General features: G+C 34.7%; 3 protein-coding genes across 3 annotated transcripts; all 3 read right to left on the bottom strand.

Annotated features, from left to right (window-relative positions):
* Positions 1-4,878: 4,878 nt before the first annotated feature.
* On the bottom strand, positions 4,879-6,661 carry LOC130962636 (uncharacterized mitochondrial protein AtMg00810-like). The gene is made up of 4 exons (XM_057888823.1): positions 6,455-6,661; positions 6,303-6,354; positions 5,847-5,930; positions 4,879-5,729 (listed from the first exon to the last, which is right to left on the bottom strand). Exons 1-4 carry the CDS (start codon positions 6,659-6,661, stop codon positions 4,879-4,881), a joined length of 1,194 nt encoding a protein of 397 aa, XP_057744806.1.
* Positions 6,662-14,640: 7,979 nt separating this feature from the next.
* On the bottom strand, positions 14,641-17,626 carry LOC130962139 (protein DOWNY MILDEW RESISTANCE 6-like). Its single transcript, XM_057888239.1, has 4 exons — positions 17,365-17,626; positions 16,757-17,010; positions 15,680-16,001; positions 14,641-15,002 (listed from the first exon to the last, which is right to left on the bottom strand). The coding sequence occupies exons 1-4, from the start codon at positions 17,575-17,577 to the stop codon at positions 14,760-14,762; spliced, it is 1,032 nt and encodes a 343-aa protein (XP_057744222.1). The 5' UTR covers positions 17,578-17,626; the 3' UTR covers positions 14,641-14,759.
* A 6,742-nt stretch (positions 17,627-24,368) lies between these two features.
* LOC130960867 (protein KINESIN LIGHT CHAIN-RELATED 2) lies at positions 24,369-27,683 on the bottom strand. Its single transcript, XM_057886365.1, has 2 exons — positions 25,961-27,683; positions 24,369-24,924 (listed from the first exon to the last, which is right to left on the bottom strand). Exons 1-2 carry the CDS (start codon positions 27,619-27,621, stop codon positions 24,690-24,692), a joined length of 1,896 nt encoding a protein of 631 aa, XP_057742348.1. The 5' UTR covers positions 27,622-27,683; the 3' UTR covers positions 24,369-24,689.
* Positions 27,684-27,877: the final 194 nt, after the last annotated feature.

Genomic DNA, 27,877 nt, shown 5'->3' with positions numbered 1-27,877 from the left:
ATCCAAGCACAACTCGAATAGAGGACATCTTTACAACTGGAGAGAAAATCTCCTCAAAATCAATACCTTTCTTTTGCTCAAAGCCTTTCACAACCAATCGAGCTTTGTACCTTGGTCGTGAGATATTTTCATCTGCTTTCAATTTGAACACCCATTTATTCTTGAATGCTCTCTTACTCTTTGGCAACTTCACCAATTCAAAAGTATGATTCTCATGCAAGGATTTCATTTCTTCTTCCATAGCCTTCAACCAATCTTCCTTATGCTCATCAGACATAGCTTCCTAGTAACTCTTTGGCTCCCCAGTCTCAGTGTTCATCACATACTCATGAGGAGAGTATTTCTGAGAAGGATGACGCTCTATAGTAGATCTTTTCGATTCAGGCTCAACTGGTGGTTCAGGTGGAACTTTAACATCTGGCACCTCAGGTTGAGGTGTAGGTTCATCATGTAAATCATCACCATCATTGTCAACTTGTACATCTCCCCCATTAACAAGAGGTCTAGTGAAAGAACCAGGTTCATCATCAGCAGAACGTCTAACAGTTACTGTTGGCTTATCTGTCTTCTCAAGATCTTCAGTAGTTTGGTCTTCAAGAAAAATCACATCTCGGCTTCTAATTATCTTCTTGCTCACCGGATCCTATAATCTATAACCAAAGTCTTCATGACCATAACCCATGAAGATACACTGCTTTGACTTTCCATCAAGTTTAGACCTTTCATCTCTTGGAATGTGAACAAAAGCTCTGTAGCCAAACACTCGCAAGTGACTATAAGAGACATCTTTCCCTCTCCAAACTTTCTCTGGAACATCACCATTCAGTGGAACTAAAGAAGAAAGGTTGATCAAATCTACTGCAGTCCTTATCACTTCACCCCAAAAAGATTTAGGCAACTTTGCGTGAGAGAGCATACACCTAACTCTATCGTTGATAGTACGATTCATTCTCTCAGTAACTTCATTATGTTGAGGAGTATTAGGAACCGTCTTCTCAAGTTTGATCCCATGTCCTTTACAATACTCTTCAAATGGACCCCCTGTATTCACCACCATTATCTGCTCGAACACATTTCAATTTCCTTCCTGTTTCTCTTTCAACACTTGCATGAAAGTGTTTGAAGATTTCGAGCACCTGGTCTTTAGATTTTAAAACAAAAGCCCACACTTTTCGAGAATAATCATCAATAAAAGTAACAAAATATGATGCACCACCTAGTGTCTTAGCATAACAAAATATGATGCACCACCTAGTGTCTTAGCATCTATAGTGCAAACATCAGTGTGAACTAAATCTAGAACATGTGATCTCCTATGAGGTCCAGAATTATGAAATGATACTCTAGCATGCTTTCCAACAAAACAATGAGTGCAAGTATTTAAAGTTGTACCTTTCAACTTTCTCGCTCAAGTGACCAAGACGTATATGCCACAAATTAGAAGAAGAATCATCAGCAACATTCACATCTTCTTTGCACAACTTTGCTTGCAACCGGTAGAGAGTAGTGAGACTATTGTCTTCTCTAGCAACAATGAGAACCCCTTTGGTAATCTTGCATTTTCCACTACCAAAGGAAGTGCAATACCCTTCTTAATCCAATGCCTTCACTGAAATGAGATTGAACTGCATATATGGCGCATGCTTAAAATTCTTCAACTGCAACTTACATCCCATGTTAGTTTCAAGCCACAAATCACCCATACCAATGATGTCACACACTCCTTTATCTCTCAATTTGATATTGCCAAAATTTCTAGCAGTATAAGAAGTAAAAAATTCATGCCTCGGAGTGACATGACCTGAGGCACCAGAGTCCATAGTCCAAGTGGAATCGTCACAGACAAGATTCACATAATTTTAATAAGTGATAAGAACATCTTCATAAACAATAGCAGCAGTTTCTTTATCACTATCTTTACCTTTGTCTTCATTTCTTTCCCTTGATTATTCTCTTTTCAAGAGCCTACAATACCTCTCGATATGCCCCAAATTGCCACAATGGTGACAAATGAACTCCTTTCTTAGCTTGTACTTTTCTCTTGACTTGCTTCGACTCTCTGACCTGTCAGAACTATGAGGTTTTCTACTTTGACTTCTCCCCCGTGACTCTGAAACAAGTGCTTCTGACTGGGAGGAGGCATTAGTCAAACCTCGCTCTCTTCTTCTGACTTCTTCATTCAACATGCTCTCTTTAACCAATGCTAATGTTAACTTCCCATTTGGAGCTGAGTTAGTCAGTGTCACAACCAGAACTTTTCAACTATCAGGCAAAGAGCTCAACAACAACAAGGCTTGCAACTCATCATTCAAAGTGATTTCATTATTTGTCAGTTGGTTCACTGTCTCCTGAAAAATGCTCAAGTGCTCCGGCATTGATTTACCTTCAGTGTACTTCATATTGACAAGTTTCCTAATCAAGAATGCTTTGTTTTGCACATTCTTCCTCTCATATAACTCCTTCAATTTGTTCCACATCTTCTCAGCATTCATTTTGGTGTCAACATGTGGATACACGCTAAGATCAAGCCACTGCCTAATCAAAGCAACTGTCTTCTGATTCAGCTTCTTCCATTCAGCATCGGATTTAGTACCTTTGGATTTATCCCCCTCCACAGGATCATACAAGTCCTTACTATACAACATATCTTCCATGAGGGTCTTCCAAATTAAATAATTTTGGGAATTCAATTTGACCATATTCGGTCCATGAGTATTTTCCTCCATTTAATCAGCACCAAAAATAATTTTTCCATAACATGTGCAATTAAATGGGCAATACTAAAGATATTCCAACCAGCAAAATATAATGACAGAAATTAAATAATCAGACACCAGAATTTTAACGTGGAAAAACTCCCAAAAGAGGGACAAAAAATTCACGGGACCTAGTCCAGAAAAATCTTTCACTATCAGAATAATGGATACAAAAACAATCTTCTTAGTGATACTAGGGCATCTCAACAATCGACAAAATACATCATCAAAACTGATGGAATCAACATAAACTCTCCACAAAAGTGGGTATCTCAAATCAGGCAAAAGAGAAGGCAATACAACTAGCAAGTTATATCCTAATGTTCATCTCTACACCAGGAATAACATACTAAAATTTCATAAGAAATGGAGCAAGTTTACCAGTTCAATCGGATAAAAATAGCTTTGCTCTTTTCCCCCAATTTTCTCTTCTCTTCGACGCCGCACTGTTCCTTTTTTTCTTTTTGTTTGTCAATGAGAGAACAGCCTCTCGTTCACTCTCCCTCCGTGGCTTATACGCCACTTTCTTTCATTCTTTGTTTTATTTCTTTTTTTATGATATGTAGGCCCCACTTAGTTGGGGACCCACCAACAGAAAGTTAGTTCCAATCAAATCCTAATAAAGAGTGCAGAATGCCAACATACATACCCACACATTAAACCACAATTGATTATATTTAACTACTAAAAAAAATTAAATTAACAATAAGAAAAAACAGAGTATCTTCTATTTTTACTTTTTTTTTTGCTTACCTCTTTTAAAGAAACTAATTTTCAGCGCACGCACTCTCTGAATGATGCAGATGGCAAATCTGACCTTGTAAAGCAATCATTTTCGAAAGAAATCGCTGTAGTTAGAGTAATCGCACCAATGTTAATGAAAAGTAACGGGAAGAAGAAAAGATTCTGTTTGTGTTTTGAGTGATAGTGATATGTTGGTTTAACATTGAGGGAGGGGTTATTGAAAGCACTTTGCAAATGAAACGACATTATTTCACAATATTTACGCGCCAAAACAAATACTGCGTCGTTTAGAGTTTTCCAACATGTCAGAAATTAGTCCAGATCAATTTTCCTATGGCGCCTCATGGACAGAAATTGCTCTTTGATTCCAGAGTACAATTTTAGGGATGAAAATAGGTAACTATTTATTTGAATAACCACTATGAGATTCAAATACAACTTTAGGGATCACTTTGAGATTTAACTCGAAATTAATTAAGCTCATATTAGATGGAGTAATAGTTTATGAAAAAACAACTTCAACACATAAATGGCAATAGACGGTAATAGTTTACGAAAATATTTAAATTTTATATCCCGATCTATTAGAAATATATATAAATTAGAGAAATAATTTTAAATATTAAAATCTAAATATTAGAAAAATTTATTTATAGTTTAAAAATATAATATTTTAAATTAAAGTGTAAATAATACATAACTTTTTTTTCTTATCCCACTTTATTCAATTAATTGATATTAGTTTAAAACAAGTTATAACTTATAACCTCTCTTATTCCACTTTAAACTAATTTGAACTTTAATTAATTATATTTTAATTTAAAACTTTATATTTTGAATTATTTTGTATAAAATTAGGGATATAATATAATTCCTTGCAAATTTATAAACTCTTAAAATGTATCAAGAAATGTTGTTAAGTTTACCGAAATTATAAGAATTTATATTGTTACCAAATTTGTACTCTAAAAAAAACATAATTTTATAATTAATGTTCATCAATAAACACTATGAGAAAAAAGTAAAAGAAAATCCTAAGTTCTGTTCCTAATGAATCATAAAATTATGTATGTGTTTGTATTGAATGAATGATTATCAAAAAGTCCCTTTCCAAAACAAGCTCAATCAGTATTTATACAAGAGGAAAAGCTATACTACTAGACTAACTTATGTAATTGCATTTTGTTTTGCTAACTGATTCAGCGACTAAATTAAAATCTTAGTCAATCTTAATTATTGACTTGGTCTTCTCTCTATCATCCTCCCTCAAATTCAAGGACACTCTTGGAGTGAGCTTAAGTTTGTTCAAGAACCGATTAAAGGAGAAAACAGATAACGGCTTAGTAAAAAGGTCTCCAATTTTTTCTACACCAGGTATCTAAACAATGTGGAGCTGATGTTGGTTAACCAAGTCTCTTACAAAATGAATATTAAACTCGAAATGCTTGGTTCTGCTGTGTATAACGGGATTGACAGATAATTGAAAAGCACTAGCATTGTCACAATAAATGGTAGAAACTCCAAAATGTTGAAAACCAAGCTCAGATAGGAGATTTTGTAACCAAATAATCTCAGTTGTAGCTGCTGCCACACTCCTGTATTCAGATTCTGTACTGAAATGGCTGACTACATGTTGTTTTCTTTTTGACCAAGCAACCAGATTAGTGCCTAAGAAGATACAATAGCTTGAAGCGGATCTCCTATCACCAACATCAGAGGACCAATCAGCATCTGCAAAACCAAAGATTCGAAGATTAGTAGATGGATGAAAAAGAAGACCTTGCTCAGTTGTACCAGCTAGATATCGAAAGATCCTTTTTACTGATCTCCAGTGGCTGAACAAAGGTCTTTGCATAAATTGGCTTACCTTATTTATTGAGAATGCTATCTCAGGTCTAGTAAAGGTGTAGTATTGCAGAGCCCGTACTATAGAAAGATAGTGAGTAGGATCAGAATAATATTCAGCACCATGTTTAGAGAATTTTTTTGAAGTAATCACAGGTGTTGGGACTGACTTAGCATCAATCATGCTTGATTTGTGTAACACATATTTTATGTATTTAGTTTGAGATAAATGATATGCACCAGATTTTAGTTTAGTGGCCTCAATTTCTAAAAAATAATTGAAAGTGCCAATAGATTTCAAAGCAAACATGCCATGTAATTTCTGCATCAATGCAGTGATTTCATTTTTATTATTACTAGTCACCAGTATATTATCAACATAAACTAAAGGAAAAATAGACAAAAGTACACCCGAATTTTCACACGGTGGACAGATGTACTCCTCAATTTTTTAATGAGTCATTTGCACACATGAATATAAAACTCCGTTGTCAATTCTACCCTTCTGTGGCCTGAGTAAATTTTCCGGCAGTGGTGGAGGCCAGGTGGCACGATATCGTATGATGTGGCCAATTTGAGATGACACTGTGGAAAATAGAAATATTCATTATGAAAGTTGTTGAAATAAATATAAGAAAAGGGAATAATGAAATCACTGTTCATCATCTTCCTTCTCTAATTTCTTCGAATCATATGAACCCTAACACAGCCACACAGGAAATGATAACAACAATTTTTTAAACTCCAATAAGAAATCTGCAGGTCCAAATGAGAACACCAAAGCCAAAAAACTCCTTTGTCCAAAGCAACTAATTTTGAGTTGCAGCCATTGTTCTAGCTGATTTTCTTCCACTGCTTCGGATCATTCTTCCACGGCTCGACAACACTCCCACACTACCCCTTTGAGTTGCTTGTCATTCTATCTCTTTGTGAAATTATTCCAAATATGCATAGCACAGAAGCGATGATAAACTCCAGGCATAACTTGTTGCATAGTCGGAATCAGACCCTGTTCAATTAATATGTCAGTCGTTAATACAACTGAAGTTTCAACCATGTTAACAGCAACTAATTGCATACCTTTTGTTGGTCACTAATGAAGTTCCAACCATGAACCTTGTAGTTGCCCAAGTCATTGTGTAAATGCTCCAAAAACCATTTTCAGTTATCTCTGAATCCACCACGGCATAAGTAATTGGAAAATTTTGGTTGTTCGCATCTTGACCTATTGCAGTGAGTAGCTGTCCTCCATAGAAGCCCTTTAAGAATGTGCCATCAAGGCCAATGAAAGGTCTACACCCTGTGTTAGGGTTCATATGGTTCGAAGAAATTAGAGAAGGAAGAGGATGAACAATGATTTCATTATTCCCTTTTCTTATATTTATTTCAACAAATTTCATAATGAATATTCCTATTTTCTACAATGTCACCTCAAATTGGCAACATCATACAATACCGTGACACCTGGCCTCCACCATCGCCGGAAAATTTACTCAGGCCACGGAAGGGTAGAATTGACAACGGAGTTTTATATTCATGTGTGCAAATGACTCATTAAAAAATTGAGGAGTACATCTGTACTCCGTGTGAAAATCTGAGTGTACTTTTGTCTATATAAAAATCATAGAAGAAGAAGTTCTTTTAGTGAATAAGAAAGGGTCTGACCTTGTTCTAGTGAAGCTGAATTTGCCTAAAGCTGTAGATAATGTAATGTACCAAGCACGAGGTGCTTGTTTTAATCCATATATAGCTTTATGAAGTTTGCAAACAGTATTAGAGTCACCATTATCAAAGTCTGGTGGTTGCTTCATGTATACCACTTCTTGTAATTTGCCATTTAAAAAGGCATTGTTAAAATCATATTGATTGATAAGCTAGTTCATAGAAAGAGCAAGAGTGAGAACCACTCTAATAGTGGCAGGTTTAACTACAGAACTATATATTCCAGTAAAATACAGCCCTTCAATTTGATTATTCCCTAAAGCTACAAGACGAACTTTATAGTGCATTACTGAGCCATTTAGGTTTCTTTTAATGGCATAAACCCATTTGGAACCAATCACAGTAGAATTGGGACTTGGATGAACTAGAGACCAAGTTTGCGTCTGTTCTAAATTTTGAAGTTCAGATACCATTGCATTCTTCCAGTGTGGAAGCTGTAATGCTTGCTTTACTGAAGTAGGAGGTGTTTATAGACATTGAAGGTTAGTACTTGAAGAGGAAGCAAGTGCACTTAATATTCTTGGTTTATAAATTCCAGACTTAGATCTAGTGACTATAGGGTGTTGATTATGAGTACTTTGGGTACGTGTAGCAGAAGGTAACGAGATTTTTTTTTTACCTGAAATAGGAATAGAGAGTTGGGATCACTGGTATTAGAGGGTTGAACATCATGATTATTACTAGGTTGAGGGGTAGGATCAGTATTAGAATTTAAAAGTGAGGATTGTTGATTGGAATGTTGATCATTATTAGAGTTCAATGAATCTACATCATGATTAGTGGCCATATAAATTGAAGTAGGTACAGGTAAAAGAGGAATACTTAAAGAAGTTTGAAAGAATTTATTGTTAATGTAAGGAGCAGAGGTAGTATGAAATAATTGAGGATAAGAAAAAGAAGTTTCATAAAAAATAACATGTCGAGTGATAATTATTTTACCAGTTTTTATTAAACATTTATTCCATTGTGATTAGGTGCATACCCCAAAAAAGACAGATAATTGTGATTTGTAAGAGAATTTTGTATCATTGTAAAGTCTTAAGAATGGATAACATGCACAACTAAAATTTTTTAGAAAAGAGTAATCAGGAGCTTGATTAGGTAGTAATTCAAAAAGTGAGACATTAAAAGTATTAGGTGAAGAGAGTCTATTTATTAGATAAACAGATAATAAAAAAGCATCATCCCAATAAATAAGTGGGATAGAAGCTCTTGCTAATATAGCTATACCAATCTCTACAATGTGCCTATATTTTCTCTCAGCCCTCCTATTTTATTGATGGGTGTGAGGGCATTAGAATTTATGAATAATACTATGCATAGTTAACCTAAATCCACTTCTGGAAGAGTAATGGAATCAACCTTAGTCATAACAGAAGATAAAAACAAGGCATAATCTTCATTTAGTCCTTGTGTAATTATAGCAATGTCATCATCAAAAGAAACACTAAATCCAAAAAAAGCAAGAGAATCTACAGTTTGTTGAATTCTTTTTAAATATTTTGAAGCTGTCATTCCTCCTTTCTTGATTGATAGCAATTGTGCTCGAAATTGAGTGATTTGAATCTTGGAGGTTTTTGCAAAATGATCATGAATCTTTTCCCATACCTAATATGCAAAGACACAATCTAGCCGTCAATGAGTTATAGCTCAAATGGTATAGTCTCTCCATACTTACCTAAGAGGTCGTGGGTGATACAAGAAGAAAAGCTATACTACTAGACTAAATTGAAATCTTGGTCAATTTTGATTATTGACTTGATCTTCTCTCTATCACACTACAAACACATCTTGCTATACATATCTTCTAATTATTATATACCTACAAAAATTTATTCTCCTAATCACCTCATCATGCATATCTCTTGCGATGGTATCGAGGATTAGGATAAGTAAAACATCAGAGGAATAGAGAGAGTAGGATCAGAAAAGTCTTTTTTTTGGTTATCTTTTATTTGGTTACAATAGCTCTCTTAATATAGAGTAATTAGGAAACTAAATATAGAAATAATCCTAATTGATTACATTTGATTTTCCTTGATTTTCTCTTATACCCAATGATTTGTTCTTTAATTAGAATATTCTAACAGATATTCTAACACTTCCCCTCAAGTTGAGCAGTGGGATCACCAATGCTGAGCTTGCTAAGAACACGAGTAAAAGCTTTGGCTGTGACAGCTTTGGTAAGAATGTCTGCCCATTGATCTTCTGACCTTACAAATGGAAGCTCAATACTACCATCCTCAATCTTTTCCTTGATGAAGTGTCTGTCCACCTCAACATGCTTGGTTCTGTCATGTTGTACAGGATTCTCCGAGATACTGATTGCTGCCTTATTATCACACCTTAATTGACTTGGTAGTATTGGAAGAAAACCAATTTCAGTTATCAATTTTTTGATCCACAAAATTTCAGTTATCCCTTTGGCAATTCCCCGGAATTCAGCTTCTGCGCTTGAAAGGGCAACCACCTTCTGTTTCTTACTCCTCCATGTCACTAGGTTACCTCCCACAAGAGTAAAATAGCCTGATGTGGATCTCCTATCATTTGGATTACCAGCCCAGTCAGCATCAGTGTATGCTTCAATGTTTAAGTGCCCATTCTTTTGGAACATGATCCCACTTCCTGGTGTCCCTTTCAGGTATCGGATAACCCTCATGGCAGCTTCCATATGATCTTCTTGAGGTTGATGCATAAATTGGCTTATTACTCCCACTGCATATGCTATATCTGGCCGAGTGTGTGACAGATAAATCAATTTCCCAACTAGTCGTTGGTACCTTTCTTTATCTGCCAGATTGGCACCCTCCTCAAACTTTAGCCCATGGTTAACCTGCATAGGAGTATCTGCAGGCTTACAATCGACCATTCCTGTTTCTGCAAGAAGATCCATAATATACTTTCTTTGGGAAATAAAGATTCCTTTGTTGGAGCGTAGAACCTCTATTCCCAAGAAGTACTTTAATCCTCCTAAATCCTTCATTTCAAATTCTTTGAATAGATTACTTCTCAATCTTGCAATTTCTTCTATATCGCTCCCAGTTATGATCATGTCATCCACATATATGATTAAGCATGTGATCATATTTTCCCTTTTTTCAAAAATAAAGTATGGTCAGAGTTACTTTGTTTGTACCCGTACCTTTTCATAGCCACTGTAAATCTTCCGAACCAGGCACGTGGGGATTGTTTGAGTCCATAGAGAGCCTTTTTTAATTTGCAAACTTCATTTTTCTGGAATTTTTCAGAGAATCCTGGAGGAGCTTCCATGTACACTTCTTCTTTCAATTCCCCATGGAGAAAGGCATTCTTGACGTCAAACTGATGGAGAGGCCAATCTTCATTTGCTGCTATTGAAAAAAGGACTCTGATGGTGTCAATCTTTGCAACTGGTGAGAAGGTTTCTGAGTAGTCAATGCCATACGTTTATGTATAGCCTTTGGCTACTAACCTGCTTTATACCTCTCAATGGTACCATCTGCTTTGTGTTTAATAGTGAAAACCCACCGACACCCAACCGGCTTCTTTTCTGCTGGCAAGATGCACTTTTCCCAAGTTCCATTTTTCTCTAGAGCCTCCATTTCTGCTTTCATAGCTTCTCGCCACTCGCCCTTCTTACTGGCTTCGTGAACTGTTCTGGGAATATCTTCAGCTAGAAGGGAAGTAAAAAAAGCTTTTGCAACGTCTGCCACTCCTTCTCTGGTTGTCCTAATAGGATACTTTGAACTGCGAGAGACAAGTCCTGGGGAATATCTGTCAGGAGGTACTCCTCTGTTCCTTCTTGGAGGAAGTGTGAATGGCTCTGATTCTGGTTCCTCAAGTCTTGAAGCTAATCTGTCATTGTTAGTGACTTCATTCATAACAGGAGATAACTCAATAGATTGAAGGTCACTTACCTTTTGTTGAACATTCTCAGAATGAGGCTCATTGGTTGTGTTAGTTTCTTCCACATTGTCAAAGGCATGCTCGGTGGCGCCATCTACTTGCTCTTTTGGAACAGTTTCGTGGCAACTAAGATTAACTAACCAACTTGGTGGTTCACTGGTTTTCTCCCCCTGAACAACAAGTTGGTCGCTGAAGAAATATTCTGATTCAAGAAAATCACAATCCATAGTCACATGTACACGACGAGTGATAGGATTGTAACAACGATACCCCTTTTGGTATGTAGCATACCCCATGAAGACACATTTCTCAGCACATGGATCAAACTTGGTTCTGGTAGCTTTAGGGATATGGACAAACACAGAGCACCCAAAAACTCTTGGAGGTAATGTTTGGACAGGAGGAAGTACTGTCTGAGTGGCCAAAACCTGCAAGGGTGTTCTGTGGTGGAGGATCTGGGAGGGCAACCTGTTCAGAAGATACGTCGAGGTAGCAACAGCTTCAGGTCAGAAACGTGTTGGAACCTGTGCATCAAACATCATGACCCGAGTCATCTCTAGTAGCTTACGATTTTTTCGTTCTGCCACACCATTCTGTTGGGGTGTATTTGGGCACGATGTTTGATGAATTAAACCATTTTCCCTAAAGAAATCTTGCATGGATCTGTTCACAAACTCCCCTCCATTATCTGATCGAAGCACTTGAATTTTTTATCAAATTGAGTGTGAATCATTTGATAGAAAGCATAGAATTTATCAGGCACTTCAGATTTGTTTTTTAGAAAATATACCCACATCATTCGAGAGAAATCATCCACAAATAATACAAAATACTGAAGTTGATTGTTATGGGAATTAGGTTCTGGGCCCCATACATCAGAATGTACTAATGAAAAAGCAGAACTAACTCTAGTGTTACTCGGGGAGTAAGTAGCTCTATGATTCTTTGCCCGAATACAAGTCTCACATTTAATGGGTTCAGTGTTACTCGAAAAAAGACTAGGAAATAAAATCTTAAGGTACCCAAATGAGGGGTGTCCCAGGCGTCTATGCCATAACCAGAGTTGCCTTGTAGCCGTTCCGTGAGCAAGCATGGCATGTCCCTTGTGAGCAACCTCATCAACGTAGTAAAGACCTCCACGTTCAGTACCACGCCCAATGATCTCCTTCGTATGAATGTCCTGCAAAAGGCAAAAGGTAGAGAACATGAGAACCACACAATTTAGTTCCTTTGTAACTTGACTAACAGAGAGTAATTTTGAGGATAGTGCAGGGACATAAAGACAATTTTTAATTTTAATTTTTTTGAAAACATAATTGATCCTCCTCCTTGAACTGCAATTAATTCCCCACTGGCTGTCTCAATATGGGCCTTAACAGGAGTAGAAAGATTGTCAAAATCATGAGGATCATGAGTCATAGTATCAGTGGCTCCACAATCAAAAATCCATTCATCAGCCTTTTTTGGGCCAGAATTTTTTTCTGACTGGGCTGCCTTCACAGAACTGAGCCCTGTAATTTTTGAAGAGATTTGGGCCATGAAAGGGGTTTGGGCTACGGACTCATCGCCCCTTTTATTTAGACCAACCCACTTACTAGGGTCATCTGGCCCAAACAGCCCATTAGGGTTCTCATTCTCTTCAGAGCTCTCTTCTTCTCCATGCGCGGTTTCCCCTCTGCTCTTACCTCCATGAGCGACTGCAGCTCTCCCATGGATTGCTTGTGACTCTGTCTCTTATCTCTTCCAGCGTCACCACCGCTGTTGCTGGCGGCCTGTGGGTTGCCCACGGCAGTGGCGGCCTTGTGGTTTTTTGGCTTGGGATCTTCCCACCACTCGGGGTAGCCTACGATTTTGAAACAGGTCTCCTTGGTGTGCTTCCTCATCCCGCAATGAGTACAAAGGAGGTGACTTTTATCTTCCTTCTCTCGTTGTGATGAACGCCGGCCGGCTGTTTCTGAGCGATTCCATCTCGGTCCCTGTCCCTGTTTGTTCCTCGCGACTAAACCGATTCCAACCTCCCCTAATGATGTGCTCCCTTCGCTGCTGGTGGTAGGCTTCAGGATCTGAAGTCGGGCCGCCTCCCTCCGGACGGCAGCGTAGGCGGACTCTACTGAAGGGGTCTTTTCTTGCATCAAAAGGTCCCTTCTAATAGCTTCAAATTTCTCATCAATCCCTGTTAGGAACTGATATAGTCTCTGCTCTTGTTTAATTTTGTTGAAAATTGCAATATCTGTAGTGCACTGCATAGGGTTAGGTTGCCTCCTGTCAATGGCCATCCAAATGGCTTGTAATTTGTTCCAGAAATCCTCTAGGGTGTCTTGTCCCTGCTTCTGTGTGTTTGCTTTTCGATGTAAATCATAGATTTGCACCGGATCTGTCCCGCTTCCATAGGTGGTAGCCAATCCTTCCCATAGAGCCTTTGCGGTAGGAAACTGAGAGACATTGTTCATTAAATTTGTCTCGATATTCTGAATAATCCAAGTAAAGACTGCTTGGTCTGCCTGTTCCCATTGTTCATATGCGGGTTCTGTCTCCTCTGGTGCCGGAGGAACACCTGTCAAGTGACTTTTTTTTCCTCTACCACCAATAGCTTTCTTCATAAGGGTTGCCCATAATGGATAATTGTCTCCATTTAATTTGAAACCAATTGACAGATTGTCAAGATTGGCCTGTGTTTGCTGAACTCCTAGACCATTACGAAGCATATTTGCAATTTGCAAGGTTAGCTCATCAGTGATGGTCGAGGAATTACTCTGATTTCTGTTGTTGCTAGTTTCGTCATCTGTGGATGACATTTTTGGGTGTTTGAAGGGATATTGGAACAATGTTGTTGTTTTTGCTGAGTGCCCAGGATCTAACACTGCTCTGATACCAACTTGCGATGGTATCGAGGATTAGGATAAGTAAAACAACAGAGGAATAGAGAGAGTAGGATCAGAAAAGTCTTTTTTTTGGTTATCTTTTATTTGGTTACAATAGCTCTCTTAATATAGAGTAATTAGGAAACTAAATATAGAAATAATCCTAATTGATTACATTTGATTTTCCTTGATTTTCTCTTATACCCAATGATTTGTTCTTTAATTAGAATATTCTAACAGATATTCTAACAATATCAATTTGCACAAAACATAATATAAAATTTATCTACACATCTTAATCTTAATTTTTTTTAAATTAATATAATTTTAGATAAAATAAATTTATTAATTTTAAAATTTTGAAAATTGCATATATGATTTTTTATTTTTTAAACCACATAATAATATTTACTTAAACAAATTAAACTCTAATACTTAAAAAAAATCCTTTAACAAAATTAAACTCTGTTTTATTTTTCATGCTAATATAATGTGTTGTTGAAGAAGAAAATGAAAAAGAAAAAGTTATGCAATAACTGAGCACTGCTACTCATATATTATATAATGCAAATTTTAACAAGAATATTGTTTAAACAATTAATTTTGACAATTATACAAAAAATAAGAAGAATATATATTATAAGTCCCACATAACAAATCAAATTTATTTAAAATACATTTTCCCCCTACCTTTGAAATATATAGTTGCCAAGGATGGATTATTGAATTGGATCAATCAATAAAAAGACACTATTAACCATTATCAAATGCATGGTTATTCCATATATTTAATAATAACAAGCAAAAACTGCTAAACAATTCTCATACAACATATTTCATTTATCTATTATTGTTTTTTCTTTTGGACTAATTATTTACATGATTATTAAATCATCCCCCTTTTTTTTCTTAACAGAACATTATTTCATAGTTAAATAACATTTTTTTAAGCTAGAAATGATTCCATCACCACTTCAGTATCACCCTTCTCAGCAATGTAATATGACCTAAAATCCTTATATTTGAAAGACTTGAAAAGTGGTGGATGATATTTATCAATGAAAGCTTGTGCTGGCTCTATGAAAGAATCATCTAAAGGTGCAACAAAAAATGCAGCAGTTGTGCGAGCATCACTTGAATTTGTCACAACCCTGTGATCACAACACTGTAGCCTCCCATTACTTATTATCTGTAATTCAAAGTAAGTATCCATATCTCAATAATAATAATAATAATAATAATAATAATAATAATAATAATAATAATAATAATAATAATAATAATAATAATAATATAATAATAATAATAATAATAATAATAATAATAATGTCTACCAAATTTGGTAGATCACAATATTTCAGAGTAAGTGCTTGTGTGTGTTTTTTTCAGCTATAGAATCGGTTGGTAATTTTTATGGGTTGTTATTTATAATTTTTAAAAATAATTCATGACATCTTATTAGAGAATTTTTAAAAGTAAATAATAAAGAATAAAATAAAGTGATAAATTTTTTTTTTTTGAAAAATTACACTTTAGACAAATTAATTATTTTGGACAAATTAATCCTTAAAAAAAAGTATTAATAAAGTCGTTTAAGATAATAAATGTGGATAAGTTATGTTCAAAATAATTAAATAACACATTCTACCATGATAATAGAGAATCAAGAGACCAACTTAAAAATACATTCACATGTGCTATAGTGGAGGACTTCATTGGTATACTTTTTTTTTTCAAAAATTAATTTATCTGAAATGTAAATTTTTAGAAATCTATTTGTCACTTTATTCTAAAGAATAATTAAAAGAAAAAGCGAAGATTCTAAATAATTTTTCTTCTATTATTTCAGAGGTACAGCTAGTGTACCTGTAATTGAAAGCCAACATTGACAAGAAATGCATCAGGAAGAGGTTCAACAGCAATCCATTGTCCATTATGCAAAACTTGAAGGCCAGAAACATAATCTTGTAATAAAATTGTTATAAGGTTAGGATCAGAGTGCTTAGATACTCCCAATGTTAAACTTGGCTCAGGGCATGCTGGGTAATGATTCAATGACACCAACATTGATCCACTAAGCCCCCCTTTCTCAAAATATTCAATTTCCAAACCAGCCCCTTCACTAATCAACCTCAAGATTCTTGAAGCCAGCTTTTTAACTTCAACTGAACATGCCCCAACATACTCCCTGCAAACATTATTATATATATAAAGATTTATTTGTGTGAGAGTTTGCACGATTCTAAAAACCAAATCGAACCGGCTCGTTTGACTTGATTAATTGAGAATCAATCATTAAATTGGTTCTATCTAAGATAAAAATCGGTTGGCAACAAATTAATCAAAATAAAAAATAATAGGTCAAAAATTGATTAATCAGTCGAATCTGTATAGTTTTTTAACGATTAACTAATTTAAAATAATAAATATTATTAAAGTAATTTTTTTTAAAAAAATTATATAATTTATATATAAATATATTATTTTATTATATTTAGTTCAACTCCAATTAAATTTTGGTTAAACTTTTGAACAATTGAACTTCTAACTTTACTAATTCAACTACTGGTTCGATTTTCAAAATCTTAGTTTACACTATACATTTCATATGCATATTTTTATTTAATTCAATAATATAATTCATGATATTTTTGTGTGAAGCATAAGTAATTTCTACATGGCAGAAACAATTTTGCTGGAGATGTAAAATATTTATATTAGAATTTAATTTTAATTCACTGTCATTAAAAAAATAGTTTTATGTATGCATCTAATCATGTAATATTATTATGTTAGTAAAAATAATTACTTTTTATATTAATTACATAAATAACTATCCAAAAGAATATATGCAATTAAAAGTATAGGCAGGATAATCATGATATTTTTTAAATATTAGGAGTTCAATAATTTTAGTGGAAAAAAAAAGGATTACATATATACCTGTGCTTAGTTGGATTTTGAGGCCACAAATGTTGCCATTGGTCCAAAGGATGACATGGATGGATAAAACTGTCTCTCCATAAATGAAGATTATCATCAGTTGCATATGTAGGTCTACTTGTATATAATCTGCATGGTTTCAAAGGATCTTCTGAATACAGCTTTTGCTTATACTCATCACCCATCTCAAATAATTCCTTCATAACTTTCCTTGTTTCTTTCATTAGATTTATGTCTACCCCATGGTTGATAACCTAATTCAATAATATACCATATATTATATTTCCATCAAAACACTATATGTAACACTAAAATAAATAAAAATAATCATCTATTTATAATAGATAAAATATGCTTTTTATTTCTAATTTCTTAGATTTTTTAAAAAATATTCTTAACGTTGAATTTCATTTAATTTTGTTCTTAATATTTTTAATTTATGTTAAAATTATTCTTGGATATTAACTCCATCTAAAACGTTTGGAACAAAATTGAATGAAATTAAACGCTAAAATTTTTTTCAAAAAGATTACAAATATCAAGAACAAAAAATATACTTTATTGGTTTATAATTTATGCTAAGGAAAGAAAAGGACTTGGCATAAAACCTGAAAGAATCCAAACTCCTCAGAAGCCTTGATAATTTTTTGAATAGTTTGAAATCTATGATGATGATTCTCAAGTTCCCTGAGATCAATAACAGGTATATTGGTGGTGAAGAGGATTTTGAGGTTGTTTCCTGGTCTTAATTCTGGTGGAAATATGTAATTATGAGGGAGAGCCTTAACATTATTTCCCCAACTTGAAACGAGTTTCTCCATCACTCCTTTGATGATTTAATTTCTTCCTTAGATTAACTTTTATGAGAATGAGACTAAGGCAAAAATGGAGAGGGAGTTAGTTGTATTAATAGAGATAGAAGAACAAATTAAAACAAGTTGTGTATTATTATATAGAGTTTAATTTTGATATACTGACAGTATAAAACGTTTTGTACGGTTGTACAATCACAATCGTTTTTTGGATGACCATTCACGTGATCAATTTGCTAATATGGCATTATGTAATTAGATGCACATGTAAAACGATTTTATATTGACACTGCATCAAAATTAAATTCTATTATATATTCATTAATTCTTTTGACTTATGATCACAGATTCATCACCTTATAAATTAATTGGCATTTCTTTCTTGTTGGTTAATCAAATGTACCAAAGTTCTTATATAAATTCATTTCATCGAACCTGATCTCTTTAAATTATATTTCTTACGATTGTTTTAGTTACCGAATTATAATTCTTTTTATATTTAATGTGTTATGTAAAAAATAATAGATAAAAATTCGATTTGATAGACATAAAATACCCAATAAGACACTGATAATAATGATGATTGATAGTTTATTTTTTATTTTTATTTGTCCTAGTGCAATTAACTGATTCTTCCAATGGTCTTCGTACCAAAAGTCAAATACTGAATTTCAAATTTTTATATCTTTTACACAGCTTTTAATCGTTGCCGGCCTGCTCCACCCATCCCATAGGAGAATTCAAACAAAACCAGGAAAAAAAAAGTCACATTACTGATATAGAAGAATAAATTTCTGGTTACTAATGTATAGTTAGTGTGCCATAGGACTGGCAATGTATAACACTCCGATTTTTTACAGAATTAATTTCTGAAATTCTATGATGAGAAATTCGATAAATATTTGCGAATCACCTCATCATAAAATAATAAGGCGGATTTAGACTTGATAAGTGAAAATAATGGATATGCCGTGAGAGATGAAAGCGTGTCTTAAGCCAAAAACCGTACCGATAACGATGAATTTGACCGTCGAATTAAATTCATCTATGGAATCTTTACTACTAGCTATTCTTAATAATTTTGGCTTAGTAGAATATTCTAAATTTGATTTAGAGTCGAGATACTCTCTGCTGCTGATTTCTCAGTTACCGGTTGGTTAAACCGATACGATTTGAAAAACGATAATCTTACGGGTATTTCCTTTCCTCTCTTCGGCAATTTGGCCAAACCTTTAAGGAAGTTATCTTCAATCTAAATTCATGAAGCCATTAGAAAGATTATCTAGAAAAAAAATAAAGAACCGAAATACTTAGCCTAATTAAAATCTAACCGAACTTAAACTGAACCGATTTTTTCTTAATCAAACTACTCTCTCAAGATTAGCCACATAACCACAATTAAACCACTCCCTCCATTCTTCTTTTGCTGGCCAAACCTCAGCCACAACTTGGCCAAGAGTGATGAATCATTAGGAAGCATTTAATGAAGAGATACATGCCATTGAACAAGTATCATCCTTCTTTGATTTGGTAGCAACGTACCACACCATTCACCACACTATAAATAGACATGCTCACCCTCATTTCTGAAGCTTTAACAAGAGAACAAGAGAGGGAGGATAATTTGAGATATTAGAAGCTAAAAAGGGAGAGTGATTGGAAGAGAGAACAACCGAGGAGATTAAGAACTTGGAACCTAACTTTCCAACCTTCATCAAGCCTTCATCAAGCTACAAATGTAATCTTCAACCTCACCATCTTGATTCTAGGAGTTTCTTGAGCATGATCTTCTTTGTCATCCTCTTTTAAGGCTTTCCAAAATCCCAGCTCAAGGAGGAGCCTTGACCAAAGAGATAAAGAGAAAGCTAGAACCGATTTCTTGAAGAAAGGTGAACTCCATCGAAGTAGGGGTTAGGCTAGTGTAATCGTATGTTTGAGTTTATGTGAATGATATTTGTTGATGATATAATGAGTATTTACTGCTAGCTATGATGTTAGATTATGTTTGATAAAGATAGATGATGATTAAGAGATCATGAGAAGAAGCTTAGGAAACCAAATGGTTAGTTAGAACCTAAGCCAAATTCTGTCGATATGGTCACTGAAATCAGGCAGTGAATTCCGCCAATTTCTGGCAAAATCTAGCCACTCAAAAATTATGTAATAATTTTCTAGTAATACTTGATGAGGTTAGATCATCCTCTCAAAATTTCAGAATCTTATGATGAGTAGGTTGAAAGATAAAAATATTTGAAAGTAAAAAGTTTCTGCTGAAAAATCTGTTTTTGAATTAATCCAATAGCAACTTCCAACCTACACAACTTTTGATTCTGATAAGTTTTTGAGTTACAACTAAAGAGAGTAGAAATATTGGTATGTGAAGAACATTGTGTCCAAATTTTGGGGTAATCCCATTTTTATATAATTAAATACGTAATTTACAAAATAGAAGGTTCACTGTTTTATTGACATGCAATTCTGAAACTCGTGTGGTAATTCCAATGACTTGTTTGAGTTACTGGTATTGATCTTAAACTCCAAATTGAGTGCAACTAGTTTTGATGGAACCCTCATGATGTATATTTTGTTCTCTCAAAAGTTCATAATTTTAGAAGCTATGGATTAAAAGTTATAGACTTTAACATTTTACTGCTCACTAATGGCTAAACAGGATTTACAAACTTAGAGTAGTGATTTCCTGGATAGATATCTCCTGATGTAGAAAAGCTTTTGTGATGAAACCAAAACCAAATGAAATCCTATGGTGTCTACCTCATTCAGTTCAAATTTCAGAGCCATAGCTATTCTAGAAAATTAGTTATGCACTTTGGAAGTTAACAGGTTTACCGGTTAACCAAATAAAAATCTCTCTAAACAAAATAGGCAATAACTTTTGTTCTGGAAATAGGAATTCTCTTAATCTTAAACCAAATGAAACTTAATTTTGATACAAATACGTGGACATAAAGTTTGTGCAAATCTAAGTCCGTTTGTTATATTAATTATTAAATAGAAGACTGGTCGCCCAAGAAGGTAATAGGCTAGATAACTCAAGAAAATAAATAAGAATGTAAGTTGTCCCTAGAAAGGTTTAAAGTTAAAAGGTGATGCGGAGGTATGCTTAGTAACATGGTGATGTGAAGGTATGTTAGTTTTATGGTGATGCGGCGGTATACATATTTATGAGGTGATGTGGAGGCATGATGAAAAGAAAGAAAATGAGAAATTATAAATGGATAATGATTTATGAGAACTGTTTGTTTGAATGGGCCTTTGTGCCAATGTGCTAATGCGGAAGTGCCCGCCTGACTGATAGACTAAGATTGCTAATGCGGGACTGTCCGTCTAACTGATAGCATAATGTATGTTGCATGGCCTTGTGCCAAATTGCTAATGCAAAAGTGCCCGCCTAACTGATAGCCTGAGGTTGCTAATGCAAGAATGTTCGCCTAACTGATAGCACTGTTTCTTACCGTGATGCCAAGATATCCTAACTGACATGGGTTCGCCCATGATAATAATTGTGCCTGACTGACACGGTAAAGAGATCATATTCGGGGTTCTCCCCGAGTAACATCGGGTTGCGGGTAGACAACCGACGCATGAGCTCATGGCCTGCACTAAGTATAGGCATGCATCATAAATTGTTTGTGCATTTGATTGTGATTATTTACTGTTCATTCTTTCTGCTACGTGATATCTGCATTTTGTTAATTTTCTATTCTCTGATTCCTGTTTATATTTAAAATTGTATAATCACAAGTTCTCCAAAGCTTAGATTAAGATAATAAAACTAGGAATAATAGCCATAGAGAATAGCATAAGGAGCTGCATTAACCCCAACGGAAGATGGCAAGATAGAATTATGTCAGAGCCGCGATACAGAAGTAGCCGAGGGATTTAGCAAGCGAGTTATTACAATAGAGCTAGAACTCTAGGTTTCACGAGAGAGACGTGTTTTCATGGTGTTGCCTTACTGGGAACCATATAGGTTCTCACCCCTTCCTTTTCCTTTTCCCCTCAGATGGAGGATTCCGACTTGACTGCCACCACTGAAGTTATATTCAGAAGGGTACTGGAGGAGCATATGTTTTTGGACCCTACAGGAAATACTCGAGACTAGTCCTGATATGATGCCTGTAGACTTGTGCCCCGATAGTGAGAAGAATGTAGGATAGATGATCTTTATTCCGTAGACTTTGCTTTCCCTCACTTTTGTAGTATTTTTTTGAGGGTAGAACTTGATATTTTCTTTTCTTTGTTGGTCTGGGTACCAATTTAGGAATTTTCTGTATGAACCAGGTATTTTGGAAAGTTATCAGTTGTATATAAGTCTATATGTATGTATATATATAGCTAAGCGTGTCAAGTTTGTATGAACTAACATAGCCGTATATATGTATGAAAGCTTTTTTGTAATCTTGTTGCCATTTGATTTCGCTGTTAGTTTGGTATTTATTTTATATTGTATATCTTTAATGATGTTTATGATTTTTGCTAACGGGTTTGTTAAGAAAAACATATGATGATAAAAATAAGTTAACATACGCGATTCCATTAGTACGAAAGGCTCATATGTAGTAAATATCATCGAATCTAGATTTTATAGGGCTACTAGGAAGTAACACTAACACCTGATGACTGGCAGTGATCCAGACCTGCCTAAAATCGGGTTGTTACACAATGGGTAGGGTAGGGTAAGGTAGAATTTGGACTCTATCCTAACTCTACCCATAGGTTAAATTTTTTTTTTTAAAAAACTCAATCCTATCTTATCCGTAGGTTGAGAATATTTCAACCTTAACTTTACCCACACCCTAAAATTCTCAACCTGACCTTATTTGCAAGAAAATCAAAATTTTTCAAATAAATATAAAATTTAGTCATTCCATATTTCATACAAATTAATAAAATAAAAAATAAAAAATAAAAAACTAAATTTAAATTTAAAAAATGATAAAATCTTGAAAAAATTCAATGTAAAATTACAAATAACATGATCATCAAATTTTTAATAAAATTAAAATAACACAAATAAAGACAAATATCTTGTTATTCTTCTTCTAACTCCAAGTTCTTGCAACATTAGTTTTTAAATAACAAACGTACTAAATTAGTAGTTTAAATGATTAGTTTAGTGGTTATTAAAGAAAGTTGTGAGTTCAATACCCACTTCCTTCATTACACATAATTTTTAAAAATATTAGGAGTGTGGTACCCTTACTTGCAGCGAATCGGGTAAACAACCATATCCGATCGGGTTGAGTCAAATTGAGTATCTGCAAGTAGGGTACATATTGTCGACCCTAGTGTGCCGTATACTTTTGGAAGAATTTAGGTATTTCAAGAATACTGATGTTTGAGTAATTCTAATCGTGGATATATATATATATATATATATATATATATATATATATATATATATATATATATTGAAATCATAACTGAAGCACCAATATTCTTAAAATAACAATAAATTTTTTTAAACTTTTATTTTTTTAACAAGTGTCTTAACTTTAATGTTATAAAATATTTTATTTTAAAAGTTTAAATTGTTAGATAGAAATAGAAATATAATTTCTTAGACTGTGTTTAGAAGAAAAACTGAGATATAAAGATTAGAAGACAAAGACGAAGACTAAATTAACTTTTTGTATTGTGTTTGATGTAAAATGTATTGGACTGAGTCAAGTCAAAGTATCATATTCGGTTTAAGATAAATATAAAGATTGATAGATAGAGTAGATTTGAAATTTAAAAAGTTAAAGAGTAAAATATTATTTTTGTCCCCAACGTTTGGGATAAGTCTCAAAATTGTCCCTAACGTTTCAAAACTGACTCAATGTTGTCCTGCCGTTAGGAATCCGTTAACAGAATTGACGATGGGACAAAATTGAGACGATTTTGAAACGTTAGGGACTTAAATAGGACAAAAACGCTGGGGACAAAAATGATACATAAAAATAAATTTTAATTTTATCCTTTAATAATATCAATTTTTTACTATACATAGTATTCAATTATTTTTTAATCACATCTAAATAAATTACACTTAATCATATTACTTTCATTTTAAATAAATTAATTTTTTTTATAATTTTACTCTTAAAGATTTTTAGTTATCATGAAATGTTTGTAGAATGACTAGTATATAAACTTGTAAAAAAATATAATATATATACAATAAAATATAAATGATACATTTTGCCTCTAATGTATCAAAATTCTTTAAAATTATAGAAAAATAAATTTATTTAAAATGAAAGTAATGTGATTAAGTGTAATTTATTTATATATAATTAAAAAATAATTAAATAATATGTACAATAAAAAATTAATATTATTGAAAGATAAAATTAAATTAAAATTTATGTTTATGTATCGTTTTTGTCTCTAATGTTTTCGTCTTATTTAAATCTCTAACGTTTCAAAATCGTCTCAATTTTGTCCTGCCGTCAATTCTATTAACATATCCCTAATGGCGGGACAACATTGAGTCAATTTTGAAACGTTAAGGACTTAAATAAGACGATTGAAACGTTAGGGACAACTTTGGAACTTACCCCAAACATTGAGGACAAAAACGATACTTTACTCAAAAGTTAAATGAGAATATTTTTGAAAAAAAATGTTATCAAAATTTTTCAGTCCCATCAATCCCCACCTTTTAAAGATACTGAAGAGACTAAAATTTTAGTTCCAATCTCTAACATCATCAAACACAATGCTGAATGTCAGTCCCACAAATCTCTGAAACAAACACAACCTTATTGATGTGGCTTTACAACATCTACTACAGCTGGAAAAAGAACAATTTTCTTACTTTCTCTCCAAAGGTGAACAATCATCAATCCATAAGAAAGCACAAAGATATATTGGTGCTTGCTAGCAAATAATAAGGGACACAAACAAATAACGGAAGTAGTATTGTTATTATATTATTGAAGGAAAAAAATAAAAAAGAATTCTGAATAAAATGATCAAGATATGGCTACAGCTAAGTTACAGTAATTACCTATAAAACCTGTAAGAAAACTTCAAAACCAGCAATGAGTTTCTAAATACCAATCCTATAGAAACTCCTTGGCATATGCAGTGGCAATGTGAAAACATGAAGTCTGCTATGCTTTCCCGGATCGTTGTAATGGCATTCCGGATTGGGAGCTCCTGGAAGCAGCCGGAGAATAAGGTAAGGGCAAAGCCTTCGTAGGAGACTCGGTGACAGATGCGCCTCGCGCTTTTCTCTTTAGTTGCTCAAGAAGCCGCTGGGCTTCCCGAAGTTCTTCTTCTGCACTTGCTCCGTGGTTTTCCCACGCATCGATAACTTGCTGTTGAAATTCGATTGCAATGCCATAGCTGCAATTTCAAGATAAATTTTTATTTAAAAAACAGTATGGAATCAATTATCAGTTGTCAAAAACCATGACATAAATGTGTAGTTCAACAATGTGCCCGATGAGATCATCCATCGTGTAAAGATCACACGGGCGAGTCTGTTGAGAAGCGACTTCCAGAATTGTATATTAAGGAAGTCGTGTTACTGTCGCAAACGAAGAAATTGCCTCAAAACATTTGTGACAAGCACGGTTTTGGGACAGAGTGCGTTTGCTTGTTGAGGTCTCAGTCAGAGAAAAATCTCAGAAAAACTAAGAGAAAGACATAGAAATGATAAGGGGCCAGAAAGATCAAGAAGAATCAAATTTGATAGCGGAAGTTTTGGTGAGGATGGATTTAATAGACATTTGGACCATAACAGCACATGGGAAGACTTAAAATCCGTTGCCACCGAAAGTCTCTAAACCAAATAGTACATGGGAATCGAAACAAAGATTTTATCTTTATCTTTAGACTCCATTAAATTTCATCTAATATTTGAAGAATACAATTCCATGCTGTGCAACCAAGTATTGAAATGATGATAGCCATGTACAACAACAACAGAATCTTATTCCACTAGGTGGAGTCGACTACACGCCAATACGTCCCGTCATGTATCATATATGCAGTGACGTCATTTATAATAAAGTAACTAAATTCCAGGAGGAAACAGAACTTACTTGATAGCTGATAAGAACTACATATGAGAGAGAAGAACTATTAATTACTAACTTTTGCTTCAAAACAGCATATATAAAGATAATGAGAAAACACATGGAGACACAGTAACTATTGTACACTCATATGCATGAGAACTCAGTCATCCAGGAAATTCGTAGAAACAGTTTCAATGGACTCTGGTCAATACACTATTTAGACTTTGGACCAATACAAGTAATAAGATCACATATATTATATATTATAGTAAGTCACCCAAAACAATATGTTCTCACAACCGAAAACACAAGATAACAAGTATAAAGATATGACATCTAACCAAGAATGTCATTCATACCTTCCCATCTCACCATAAGCCTTTGAGAGGTTCTGGCATGCTTCAATTGCATCTACATGGTGCGGACCGAGGGCTACATCCATGATGTCCTTCGCAACTGCAAACATCTGCGCAGCAGACTGGGGTCTATCCAACTCTAAATATGCTGCTCCCAAATTGTTGTAAATATAACCGACTCCAAAATGCTTTGGACCAAAGCTGTCTTTCAATCTTTCGGCAGCACTTTCCAAACAAGGAATAGCCTGCTCCACCTTACCAGTCAGCAAGAGTAACCACCCTATTCTGGCGGAGATACTTCCCTCAGAGTGCTGCTCTTGCGGGAGCTTCTCGAGCAAAGCAAGTGCCCTCTTCAGCAAGGAAATCGCTGTTTCAAATTGGTTCATGGTTTCATACAGCATTGATATCTCCGAGTATGCCTCAGCAACTTCCACAGGAGATATCCTTTCTCTTTTGTCAAGAATCCCAAGACAAATCTCCAAACATTTCTTGCAGTCTGTGAACTTCTCCTGATTGCATAACGCCTTTGCCATCGACAAGAGCACAAGTGCTCTGGTCTCACTGTCCTTGTCCGTCTGCTGCACAACATTCGTCAAGGCACCGACGGCCTCATCATACCTCCCCAAAGCAATCATCATATTCGCAGCATCAATCTCAGCGCGCAACAAATCATCATTAAGGTTCCAATTCTTCAAAACCCTCTGCGCCCAGACATTCTGCTCCAGTGCCTTCTCGTGCTCATTCAACCCACTATAAATAATCCCAAGAAGCTTCCTATCGCGTGCAACCTCAACCGAATTCCTCCCCAAGTGCTTCTCATGTATCTCCAGCGCCTTCGTACAATACTGCAGTGCCTCCTTGAAGTTCAAAACCGCAACATAAGCCTCCGCCATTTCACGATTCGCCTTCCCCAATTCCACTGCATCTTCCTCAAAAGTCTCCTCCTTAATCTCCAAACACTTCCTAAGATTCTCAAGTGCCTCCTCCCTCCTCCCCATGGCATTCTTAACATTCGCCAGCTCGAGCTGAACCGCATGAAGCACCGGCCTAACATCGTCAACGCTAGCAAAACCCTCAACTTGCAACCTACCCAAAACCCTATTAGCCCTGTTAAGGTATCCTAAACTATCAGCAAACCTTTTCAATCCAAAATTAACAGACCCCAACAACTGCAATGCCATTGCAACAGTCAATTTAGGTTTGTTATCACTATCATCACTATCCAAAGCCTTTAATGCCCTATGAGCAAAAGAAAGAGCTTTTTCAGGGTCCTCACCTTCTTGTTCAAGTTTTAGACCAATCTTCAAAGAAGCCAAACCAAGCTCTCTCTCTTCAAAAACACGTTCCATTTCGTTGAAGATTTTCACCATTTCCGATGAGGTGTCTGCTGACTCAAAAGCCTCTTCAAGGTTCGATTTTTCCATGCTTTTTCGCTGCCTTGAGGGCACCTGAGAGGTCCTCTCGACGAGAGTGCTGGTGTTTCGAAATGGGATGGCGATAAAATCGTTTTTTTCGGCGAGAAATTGGTGGGGTTTCGTGCATTGGTTGTCGTTGAAGAGTGAATTTGAAGTGCGTGTTTTGGGAACGAGAGAAGAAGAGAAGGAAGTTGATCTGCGACGAGTGAGAAGAGAGAAGAACGCGATTGAATTCGAGACCTTTCTCATGTTTTCTGTTGATGGTGAATCAAATCGCTTTGTGCTGTGTTTTTTGGTTGATAGTGTTAAACCTTTGCAAAACCCTCCATTGATCAGAATCATCAAAACTGAGTCTCAAAAAGTAACAAACAGTAAACGACGTCGTATATTAATTTATTAAAAAAATGTGAAAAAATAATATAATCTTAAAATAAATTTAAAACTAATTTTATATATTTTATTTTAATAATATAAATTATCTTTATATAATTATATAAAAGTTAAC

Source organism: Arachis stenosperma, chromosome 2 (genome assembly GCF_014773155.1).
Source record: "Arachis stenosperma cultivar V10309 chromosome 2, arast.V10309.gnm1.PFL2, whole genome shotgun sequence".
Taxonomy (NCBI): Eukaryota; Viridiplantae; Streptophyta; class Magnoliopsida; order Fabales; family Fabaceae; genus Arachis; species Arachis stenosperma.
Note: the sequence above shows the minus strand (reverse complement) of the source record. Positions and strands in the feature narration are given on the sequence as shown.

Coding starts and splice junctions, on each gene's coding strand:
- LOC130962636 (XM_057888823.1), bottom strand. CDS start 6,661: ATGAACCCTAACACAGGGTGTAGACCTTTCATTGGCCTTGATGGCACA. Junction 5,931..6,302: donor TGGAGTTTATCATCGCTTCT/GTGCTATGCATA, acceptor TATTTTCCACAG/TGTCATCTCAAATTGGCCAC. Junction 5,730..5,846: donor TTTACTCAGGCCACAGAAGG/GTAGAATTGACA, acceptor TTTTTCCTTTAG/TTTATGTTGATAATATACTG.
- LOC130962139 (XM_057888239.1), bottom strand. CDS start 17,577: ATGGAGAAACTCGTTTCAAGTTGGGGAAATAATGTTAAGGCTCTCCCT. Junction 17,011..17,364: donor AGGAGTTTGGATTCTTTCAG/GTTTTATGCCAA, acceptor TTATTGAATTAG/GTTATCAACCATGGGGTAGA. Junction 16,002..16,756: donor CAAAATCCAACTAAGCACAG/GTATATATGTAA, acceptor TAATGTTTGCAG/GGAGTATGTTGGGGCATGTT.
- LOC130960867 (XM_057886365.1), bottom strand. CDS start 27,621: ATGAGAAAGGTCTCGAATTCAATCGCGTTCTTCTCTCTTCTCACTCGT. Junction 24,925..25,960: donor GCTTATGGTGAGATGGGAAG/GTATGAATGACA, acceptor TTGAAATTGCAG/CTATGGCATTGCAATCGAAT.